An 11,069-nucleotide genomic window follows, 5' to 3' on the forward strand; every position below is an offset into this window, starting at 1 on the left:
ACGCTCCGGATGTGACCAGACCCCACACGCACCAGTAACTCACCGGCACACGGAACTGTGCACCAGCGGGCACTTTCCCCACGGCGTATTTGTGCCGGGTGCTGTAAAAACGGGGCTCAGCGACCCCGGGAGCGGCACAGTGACACATGATGCAGAATTGTCAAAAACCACCTCCCCAGTGGTACCCTGTCGGATTGCCAGCCCCGTCCCCGAACTTCCCGAGCGGCACCTAGGAGAACGTCTGTTGGGGAGCGTCGGAGGGACAAAGGAAAAGTGTGCCTCTGTGTGTGTGTGTGTGTGTGTGTGTGTGTGTGTGTCTGAGGCAAGAACTCGTTGGATGCTCGTTATGACAAGGCAGAGCCCAAACAGCCAATTCGAAGGTACAGAAAGCACAACAGCCCCTCTCCTCTCTCTCTCTCTCTCACACACACACACACACACACGTTCTGCAGAGCACAGCGGTAATTCCACCGCAGCCATCGGCTCCCCGTTCCTCAGCCGAAGTTCCCAGCCCCACAGACAACAACATTCCACACCCACGTAAGTTTCACTCCAGTACAAACAAACCCATTGAAGAGAACTAATGGAAGTGAAAAACATCAGCACTCACCTCTGGCGGCGATTCCTCCGCGCCCTTCACCCGGGAGCTGAGCTGAGAGCCGAGAACGGGCCCCCCCGCAGCGCTGCGCTCGGCCGCCACAGGCGGGAACAGCGGCCGCAGAAATTTAAACTCGCTCGCGCCGGACCCCGCGCTCAGGCAAACCTCAGAACAAGACGACTCAGGCAGAGTCCCGGCGCCGCTCGGCTCCGCGGGGTTCCCGCCCAACTGGGGCGCGCACCACATCTTCCGGGACGCTGCAACGTACCGCTCGGGGCCGCGCCTGGCCTTGCACAGCCGCATGCCCACAGCTGACACCACGGACACCACCAGAAGGAAGGAAATGAAGGACAAAGCAATGACCAGCCACAGGGTGAGCGAGTCCTCCGGCTCCTGCTCCGGGGGCGCAGCCACCAGCTGCACGTGGGCCTCCGAGAACCCATCCACCAGCAGCACCTGCAGCGTCGCGCTGCTCGACCGGGCCGGCTCGCCGTTGTCTCGCACCACCACCACGAGCTTCTGTTTCACCGCGTCCGGCGGGCTCGCTACAGGACGCCTGGTTCTCACCTCCCCGCTCTGCACACCCACGGCGAACAGACCCGGCTCCGTGGCCTTCAGCAGCTGGTACGAAAGCCACGAATTCTGACCCGCGTCTTCATCCACAGCCACCACCTTGGTCACCAGGTAACCCGCCCCCGCCCAGCGGGGCACCAGCTCCGCCCCGGGGGAGCTGCTGTTCTGCAGAGGGCACAGGAGGAACGGGGCGTTGTCGTTTGCGTCAAGCACCGCCACGCGGACGGTCACTTCAGCGCTCAGCGGAGGGGACCCGCCGTCCGACGCTCGCACCCGCACCTCGAACTCCCTCCTTTCCTCGTAGTCCAGAGAGCGCAGCGCGTACACCTGCCCGCTCTCCGCGTTGATGGAGAACGGCAGCTCGCCCCCGGCCCCGGCCACCGCCGAGTACCTCACCTGGCCGTTCTGCTCCGCGTCTACGTCCGCGGCCTGGACCCTCCCGATCAGCAGCCCCGGCACGTTGTTCTCCTGCACCCGCAGCACGTACGACGCCTCTGCGAACACCGGCGGGTTGTCATTCACATCCGACACCCGCACACGGATCTCCCGCACTGACGACAGCCTCGGAGCGCCCCAGTCCCTCGCGGCGATGCTCACCTTGTACTCGGGCACCTTCTCTCGGTCCAGGGGCTCTTGGGTCACCACCTGGTAATAGTTCTCCAGGCTCCACTTCAAAGCGAACGGCACCTGGCCCTCAATCGAGCAGCTTGTTCGCCCGTTCTCCCCGGAGTCTCGGTCTCTCACGCTGATCAGGGCCACCGCTGTCCCCGGCGCCGAGTCCTCGGCGATGGTGCTGCTCACGGAGGTCACTGTCACCTCCGGAGCGTTGTCGTTCGTGTCCTGGATCTCCACCACCACTTTGCAGTGCGCAGAGAGACCCCCGCCGTCAGTGGCCTCAATTTCTATTTCATACATCGCTGCGTCTTCAAAATCTATTGTCCCCAGCACACTGAGTTCCCCACTGGTCGGATGGAGCTGGAATAACTCGGGGACTCTGGCTGGCACCTGCCCGTAGGAATAGGTGATTTCTGCGTTTGAACCTTCGTCAGGATCACTGGCTTCCACCTTCGACACCAAAGTGCCTCTCGGGCTGTTCTCCAGCAGCTGCGCCCTGTACACGGCCTGGCTGAACTGCGGCAAGTTGTCGTTCACGTCCAGCACATCCACGCGGACCTGGGCTGTGCCGGTTCTCTGCGGAACACCCCCATCGGCAGCGCTGAGAATCAGCACCAACTGCGCCTCCGCCTCGCGATCTAACGCTTTCTGCAGCACAAGCTCCGGGTATTTACCGCCGTCCGCGCGGGTTTGCACCTCCAGGCGGAAGTGCTCGTTAGAGCTGATCGCGTAGCTCTGGATGCCGTTTGCTCCCGCGTCCGGATCTTGGGCTCTTTGTAGGGAGAAGCGGGTGTTTACGGGGACCTGTTCGGGTATTTTAAATACAAATTCATTTTTAGAGAACTGGGGAGAATTGTCGTTCACATCTTCGACCCGCACCTCCACGCGGTGCAGCTCCAGGGGGTTTTCCAGCACCAGCTCCAGCTGCAGCAAACACGGCTCCCGCTGCCCGCACAGACCCTCACGGTCCATTTTCTCCTTCACTCGCACATCCCCGGAGCGCCGGTCCAGCTCCAAATACCGATCGGCCCCTTTCCACACCAGCCGCGCCCCGCCGGCGGACAAGCGCCCCGCAGGCACCTGCAGATCCTTGGCCACGTTCGCAACCAGCCACCCGCTTTTCTTCTCCTCGGCCACAGAGTAGCGCAGCGGCTCGGCCCCCGCCACACACACCCACAGACCCACACACAGGCACACAACCTGCCTTCTCCTGCACCGAGCCGCCATTGCCACCGCCCTGCCCAGCTCCGAGCCCAAACACGGGCCTCTCCGCACAGCCGCGACAGCCGCTCCCGGAGCGTCCTCCCGGGAACCGCTTTCTGCTCCGCCCCGACTCAGGCTGCAGCGATTCCAGCCGCCCGCTCCCCGCAAGCCTTCCTCACCCGCCCGGCGCACAGCTCGCGGCTTCTGCGGCGGTCAGACGCCCGAGCGCAGCTCCCCGCCCGGCGCGGCTGGGCTCGTCACAGCCTCTTCCGCAGCCTCGGCTTTGCCAATGGCGCCACCACGTGGCTCCGCTAACATAAGGCAGCCTCTGACGTTTAGATTTTTCAATTTGCTTTGTGCAGTTATGATCTGCAGGGCAACGATTTCTGTGTTTGGTGTAAATTCTCGTTACTAATGTGATAGGAATTTGTGAGATGTTACGGAAGGTTATTACCCCGACAGAGGGGCATTCTTAAATATTCAAATGAATTGTGATTTTTCCACACCACATTTCCCTCTCTCTCTGTCCCCCGCAGCTGGCTAAGCAAAGGAGTAACTGAAAAGTCCTTCACATCCGCCTCCGCTTCTCTTTTGTCCACGTACTCACCGAGAGCTTGGAAATCTCTAGTTTTAGGGGTCCCTGACTTATTACAGTTCCCCAAACGGAAATATGGAAACTGGGGCCTAATAAAGTAGAAGGAACTTTTCTCAGGGAAGTAGCCCTCAGTCTCTTTCTGCAAAGCAGCAAGGGGTCCTGTGGCACCTTAAAGAATAACCGATTGATTTGGCCGTATATTTTAGCTACTCCATCAGTGTCAACTTTCTTCCCCTGTGTAGATCGGGGCCTTTGGGCACCAATAACCCTGACATGCAGTATAAGGGTGTAAGTCTAAGCACAGAGGCATCGATGTTGCTGCACGTTTGAACACACAGCAAAATCAAATTCCGGAAGACTGACCGCGGCAAAGCCATCTTCCCGGAAGTACAGCAATACCCCTGGAGGGTAAGGAAACATCACACAACTCCATCTCTTCGCGCTCCCTTGATAATGAGGAGGATGTCCTCATGTCACTCTCCTATTCCTGAGTCCACTGATGTGCCACCAGCCTGATGCTGGAGTCCGAGGTCTTAGCACAGAAGGCACAGGTGTTGGCAGCTTTTGGAGGGCCATGGGGCAGTTTCTGACACTCTTCTCCTTTCCCCCTCTCCTCACCTGCACTGCCACAGGACCTCTCAAACTGTCCCACCACCTCACTGATTACCCGTCTCCACTGGAGATGGTCCTGGGCAGGGTTCTTCCACCTCTTGGCACCGATGCTGCACTTCTTCACGTGCACTTCAGCACGTCCCTATGGCACTTCCTCTGGCCCCCAAACCTCTTCTGTCCTTCCTTCAACTCTGAAAACAGAGTCCGTTTGGGGAGGGGCCGATCAGACATCTGAACCATGTGACCAGTCCAGCTAAGTTGTTGATGAATCATAAGGGCAGTCAGTACTGGTCATGTTCAACCCCTCCAGGACACTTGTGTTCCTGCACCTGTCCTCCCAAGGGATATTTAGGATTTTCAGGAAGCAGCATTGACGATATTGTTCCAGCACCTTCAGATGATGCTGGTGTGTTGCCCAGCTTCAGATAACCATCTTTGGGGAAGAGACCCACTCCTGGCCTCCACACACTTATGCACAAAAGTGGCTCTCCCCTGCCTATGGAAACAAGTACATCAGTACGTTTCCCCCATTTTTTTTGGCGTTTACGTTTTATGGTAACACATGCCAAATAAAAATAAAGAGAAACCCAACAAAATACAAAATACAGAGATTACTATGATGAGATTTCTTAACGCATCATATTATTCTTCAGTAATTATGTCACTCAGTTGCAAAAATACATACTGAAACCCACTCAATTAGTGAAAACTGAGAATCACAGGAGTGCATTGGGGCAATGACCGTTGTCTTTTACAATATTAAGGTTCTGGACAAAGGACTCATGCTCCAAGTGGTATGGTGTTTTTCTTTCCTATTTTCAGTCCAACAGGGAAGAGATATGCACTTATGGCCTTCAATAATTGGTAGGAAAGTCAAGAATTTAAACCAGAACCCCCATTTACAATAACCACCTCGGTCAGAAGGCATTTGGGTTCCTTTGCTATGCATATCATGTTATAAAGTAGGCAGATGATGATCTGAAAATGGCACAGAATGAAGGGGTGGCTGTCCTTCTAATCAACAAGAACTTACACAATGACTTGACGCCTCTAAGATTGTTATTCCTGAACTGGGTTGACACGATAACACTGTCATGCATTTAATAGGGGTCTTTCTCTTTGGGTATTGATTGTTATGAGTTCACAAATCTCAGAAGCTGTAAAATGAAGATACATTCATAGGATTTAAGTAAACATGGCGTCTTCCTCCTATGGCTCCTTCCCTCATTGCAACCTCAGCCTCTGCTGGTTTCTCACATTGAAAAGGGTTACATGGACGTTCGTTGGATACTTACTACGTTTCCCGAGAGTGAACTAGCCCTGCCATTCACATACAACACAGATTACCCTCCGAGAACATTAATGAACAAGCAAAGGTAGATTCCTCTGCTTTGTAACATTTTGGGTCCCACAGAGTGTCTGCAGGGATCTGACTAAGTCACACGCTTTCCCTGCTGCTGAGTTCTTTAAAAAATCCCAAGAGCCTTACAAGTTTTCCATTGAAAAGCTTCAACCTTCCTCTACAAAAATCACAAACGCTGCACGGAGATCAACATCACAGTTCGATAAATGGTGTTTCAGAGAAGCAAATTGCAACATATGGAAAACATAAAGAAAAATCCTTCAACACAAAATTCTGAGCTTCGGCTTCGTACATGTGGAAAGAGGGGGGGGGAAAGGGAAAAAGGTCCGTATCAAAACTGACTCCCTGTTGGTGGAAGACTCCAAGGCCATCGTGACTCAACAGTGTTTCGTTCTAAAAGCACAGGACGGTCTAATGACGCTCATATTCTGTCTCCGCGCTACGCTCCGGATGTGACCAGACCCCACACGCACCAGTAACTCACCGGCACACGGAACTGTGCACCAGCGGGCACTTTCCCCACGGCGTATTTGCTGCCGGATGCTGTGGGAACGGGGCTCAGCGACCCCGGGAGCGGCGAAGTGACACATGACGCAGAATTGTCAAAAACCACCTCCCCAGTGGTACCCTGTCGGATTGCCAGCCCCGTCCCCGAACTTCCCGGGCGGCACCTAGGAGAACGTCTGTTGGGGAGCGTCGGAAGGACAAAGGAAAAGTGTGTGTGTGTGTGAGAGAGAGAGAGGCGCAAGAACTCGTTGGATGCTCGTTATGACAAGGCAGAGCCCAAAGAGCCCATTCGAAGGCAGAGAAAGGACAACAGCCTCTCTCTCTCTCTCTCTCTCTCTCTCTCTCTCTCTCTCTCTCTCTCTCTCACACACACACACACACACTCACACACACCCGTTCTGCAGAGCACAGCGGTAATTCCCCCGCAGCCACCGGCTCCCCGTTCCTCAGCCGAAGTTCCCAGCCCCACAGACAACAACATTCCACACCCACGTAAGTTTCACTCCAGTACAAACAAACCCATTGAAGAGAACTAATGGAAGTGAAAAACATCAGCACTCACCTCTGGCGGCGATTCCTCCGCGCCCTTCACCCGGGAGCTGAGCTGAGAGCCGAGAACGGGCCCCCCCGCAGCGCTGCGCTCGGCCGCCACAGACGGGAACAGCGGCCGCAGAAATTTAAACTCGCTCGCGCCAGACCCCGCGCTCAGGCAAACCTCAGAACAAGACGACTCAGGCAGAGTCCCGGCGCCGCTCGGCTCCGCGGGGTTCCCGCCCAACTGGGGCGCGCACCACATCTTCCGGGACGCTGCAACGTACCGCTCGGGGCCGCGCCTGGCCTTGCACAGCCGCATGCCCACAGCTGACACCACGGACACCACCAGGAGGAAGGAAATGAAGGACAAAGCAATGACCAGCCACAGGGTGAGCGAGTCCTGCGGCTCCTGCTCCGGGGGCGCAGCCACCAGCTGCACGTGGGCCTCCGAGAACCCATCCACCAGCAGCACCTGCAGCGTCGCGCTGCTCGACCGGGCCGGCTCGCCGTTGTCTCGCACCACCACCACGAGCTTCTGTTTCACCGCGTCCGGCGGGCTCGCTACAGGACGCCTGGTTCTCACCTCCCCGCTCTGCACACCCACGGCGAACAGACCCGGCTCCGTGGCCTTCAGCAGCTGGTACGAAAGCCACGAATTCTGACCCGCGTCTTCATCCACAGCCACCACCTTGGTCACCAGGTAACCCGCCCCCGCCCAGCGGGGCACCAGCTCCGCCCCGGGGGAGCTGCTGTTCTGCAGAGGGCACAGGAGGAACGGGGCGTTGTCGTTTGCGTCAAGCACCGCCACGCGGACGGTCACTTCAGCGCTCAGCGCAGGGGACCCGCCGTCCGACGCTCGCACCCGCACCTCGAACTCCCTCCTTTCCTCGTAGTCCAGAGAGCGCAGCGCGTACACCTGCCCGCTCTCCGCGTTGATGGAGAACGGCAGCTCGCCCCCGGCCCCGGCCACCGCCGAGTACCTCACCTGGCCGTTCTGCTCCGCGTCTACGTCCGCGGCCTGGACCCTCCAGATCAGCAGCCCCGGCACGTTGTTCTCCTGCACACGCAGCACGTACGACGCCTCTGCGAACACCGGCGGGTTGTCATTCACATCCGACACCCGCACACGGATCTCCCGCACTGACGACAGCCTCGGAGCGCCCCAGTCCCTCGCGGCGATGCTCACCTTGTACTCGGACACCTTCTCTCGGTCCAGGGGCTCTTGGGTCACCACCTGGTAATAGTTCTCCAGGCTCCACTTCAAAGCGAACGGCACCTGGCCCTCAATCGAGCAGCTTGTTCGCCCGTTCTCCCCGGAGTCTCGGTCTCTCACGCTGATCAGGGCCACCGCTGTCCCCGGCGCCGAGTCCTCGGCGATGGTGCTGCTCACGGAGGTCACTGTCACCTCCGGAGTGTTGTCGTTCGTGTCTTGGATCTCCACCACCACTTTGCAGTGCGCAGAGAGACCCCCGCCGTCAGTGGCCTGGATATTCAGCTCGTAACTGCTTCTTTCTTCATAGTCAACCAACCCCAGCACAGTGATTTCCCCACTGGTCGGATGGAGCTGGAATAACTCGGGGACTCTGGCCGGCACCTGCCCGTAGGAATAGGTGATTTCTGCGTTTGAACCTTCGTCCGGATCACTGGCTTCCACCTTCGACACCAAAGTGCCTCTCGCGCTGTTCTCCAGCAGCTGCGCCCTGTACACGGCCTGGCTGAACTGCGGCAAGTTGTCGTTCACGTCCAGCACATCCACGCGGACTTGGGCTGTGCCGGTTCTCTGCGGAACACCCCCATCGGCAGCGCTGAGAATCAGCACCAACTGCGCCTGCGCCTCGCGATCTAACGCTTTCTGCAGCACAAGCTCCGGGTATTTACCGCCGTCCGCGCGGGTTTGCACCTCCAGGCGGAAGTGCTCGTTGGAGCTGATCGCGTAGCTCTGGATGCCGTTTGCTCCCACGTCCGGATCTTCGGCTGCCTGCAATGGGAAGCGGGTGTTTACGGGGATCTGTTCGGGTATTTTTAACAGGAATTCTGCGGCAGGGAACTGCGGGGAATTGTCGTTCACATCTTCGACCCGCACCTCCACGCGGTGCAGCTCCAGGGGGTTTTCCAGCACCAGCTCCAGCTGCAGCAAACACGGCTCCCGCTGCCCGCACAGACCCTCACGGTCCATTTTCTCCTTCACTCGCACATCCCCGGAGCGCCGGTCCAGCTCCAAATACCGATCGGCCCCTTTCCACACCAGCCGCGCCCCGCCGGCGGACAAGCGCCCCGCAGGCACCTGCAGATCCTTGGCCACGTTCGCAACCAGCCACCCGCTTTTCTTCTCCTCGGCCACAGAGTAGCGCAGCGGCTCGGCCCCCGCCACACACACCCACAGACCCACACACAGGCACACAACCTGCCTTCTCCTGCACCGAGCCGCCATTGCCACCGCCCTGCCCAGCTCCGAGCCCAAACACGGGCCTCTCCGCACAGCCGCGACAGCCGCTCCCGGAGCGTCCTCCCGGGAACCGCTTTCTGCTCCGCCCCGACTCAGGCTGCAGCGATTCCAGCCGCCCGCTCCCCGCAATCCTTCCTCACCCGCCCGGCGCACAGCTCGCGGCTTCTGCGGCGTTCAGACGCCTGAGCGCAGCTCCCCGCCCTGCGCGGCTGGGCTCGTCACAGCCTAGTCCGCAGCCTCGGCTTTGCCAATGGCGCCACCTGGTGGCTCCGCTAACATAAGGCAGCCCGTGATCTCAGCCAATGTAGAACAGCAACAGAGGGAGCCCCGCTTCTCTATGATTTATTAGGTGAGCGTTGGTGGGACAGACCCGCTTCTTCAGGCCAATGTATTGCGGGCACTTATGGGTGGGCGCGGGGTGTCTCCCTAGGCAGACGAGAGAAGTCTCCCGCTGTGCCTGTGTTACCTGTTGTTCAGCGATAGGGCCTAGGTCAGATACAAGAAGAAGCGAAATCGGCCCCGCGGAGGTTACTTTGTAGCTGTTCGCTACCCTACCCTGTCGCTCTCACGGCCGGGAGTTGTACATGCGCCTCTGGAAAGTCACCCACTCAGGGTATCGAGACACCAGTACTGGCGTGACCAGGTCTTCGTGCCCCTTCACCCGCTGGCTTTGGCTCTGCGCGGGCTCGCTCCGTGCGGGTCTCTCGGGCTTTTCTCCTCAGTGTTGACGCCCGACAGAGAAGAAAGCGAGTCTGTGGCCCTCAGGGGCCGGTGGGGAAGCCAAGAATTGTGACCCGAATCTCCATCCCCAGCCACCTTGTTAGCCACAACCCAACGTCTGCCCCGCTGCTCCAGGAGCCGGAGAGAGAGAGGGGCTGTTGTGTTGTTATCCCTTATCACAACGCTGCCACCGCTGCACTGCAAGCCACGCCCGGGGTGCGAGCCCTTGCCCCTTCGTGTCCAGGCGTGTGCGGACCGCAGGCCGCTCGCTCAGCTGCCTCTGCGCTCGGGAATATTTCCGTTCGTCTCCTGCTCTGGTCTGAAGCACCGGCATCCGCATTGCCGGTCAGCACAGCCGGGCGGGTGGCCGGTGAAACGCTCGAGAAGCGTCATTCAGTGTCCGATACCTGAGGGGCTAGGCTGGGAGTCTCTGAGTCCACGGCAGTGATGGGTGTATTTACATTCCGCTGTTCTCTCCGGGGCCAGAGCCCGACCGGCCAGCGGCTCCTCGCCATGACTGAGAGCAAAGGATTAAAACATAAGGCCGCTTTGCTGTCCTGGCCCCGGGGGGCGGCTCTCTTCGGCTCGCAGCTCGTGTTGAATTCAGAGTCATTTCTGCCGCGAGGAGAAGCTGGAGATGCCTTCCCTGCTCTGAGCTTTCAAGGCCACTCTTGGTCACCCTGAGAGCTACGGAGAAATGCTCACGGGAACTCAGAGCGTAGCTCGTCAGTCTATTGCCTCCCCATGGCTCCTGAATCCTGGCCCCAGGCCCGAGGGAAGCCGGACCCAGAGCGTGTGTTTTCCGGCCCCTCGAGAACTATTTCATTGCCGGGGAATCACCGTCTGTGTCAGACACCTGCATCAGCCCGATGGGGCTGGAGACAAGGGGGTTCCAAGATTTTGCAGACCCCGAATTGCGGGCAGATGTTGGGGGCTCGGGTCTTCTTTGATTGGCAGAGCCGGGGTTTAGATTCAGCAAAATGCTGGACTCAGACACAGTGCGGACCTCAAGGGGCGACCGAGGAGCCACCTCCCAGGCCCTTAGCTAAAGAACACGGGACCTCGCTCGGCGCGCACCTGGCGAATAAACCCGGCTACTCGCCGTTTGGTAGGGCCGCGTCATCCCCGGCAAGCCAGTGGCCTTCATCCCCAGCAGCCTTTCAGCGATTTTATCGGCGTCCGACAGGGCACCTCAGTTGCAAGTAATTCGCTTAGAAGTTCCTGCCCGAGTGCATTTCAAACGTCCTCACACCGCGCTCCCAACCTTACGCTTCCTGGCGCTGAGTTCTGACACTCGCTTTAA

The 11,069-nt window shown here is 58.6% G+C and overlaps 2 protein-coding genes across 2 annotated transcripts; both read right to left on the reverse strand.

Annotated features, from left to right (window-relative positions):
- Nucleotides 1-580: 580 nt before the first annotated feature.
- On the reverse strand, nucleotides 581-3,083 carry LOC142021361 (protocadherin beta-15-like). The gene has a single exon (XM_075010071.1). The coding sequence runs from the start codon at nucleotides 3,011-3,013 to the stop codon at nucleotides 581-583; it is 2,433 nt and encodes an 810-aa protein (XP_074866172.1). The 5' UTR covers nucleotides 3,014-3,083.
- Nucleotides 3,084-6,489: 3,406 nt separating this feature from the next.
- LOC142021117 (protocadherin beta-15-like) lies at nucleotides 6,490-9,223 on the reverse strand. Its single transcript, XM_075009601.1, has one exon. It carries the CDS (start codon nucleotides 9,029-9,031, stop codon nucleotides 6,599-6,601), a length of 2,433 nt encoding a protein of 810 aa, XP_074865702.1. The 5' UTR covers nucleotides 9,032-9,223; the 3' UTR covers nucleotides 6,490-6,598.
- Nucleotides 9,224-11,069: the final 1,846 nt, after the last annotated feature.

This window comes from Carettochelys insculpta, chromosome 15 (genome assembly GCF_033958435.1).
Source record: "Carettochelys insculpta isolate YL-2023 chromosome 15, ASM3395843v1, whole genome shotgun sequence".
NCBI lineage: Eukaryota > Metazoa > Chordata > Testudines > Carettochelyidae > Carettochelys > Carettochelys insculpta.

What these genes read in the sequence shown, in the direction of transcription:
- LOC142021117 (XM_075009601.1), bottom strand. Translation starts at nt 9,031, where the DNA reads ATGGCGGCTCGGTGCAGGAGAAGGCAGGTTGTGTGCCTGTGTGTGGGT.
- LOC142021361 (XM_075010071.1), bottom strand. Translation starts at nt 3,013, where the DNA reads ATGGCGGCTCGGTGCAGGAGAAGGCAGGTTGTGTGCCTGTGTGTGGGT.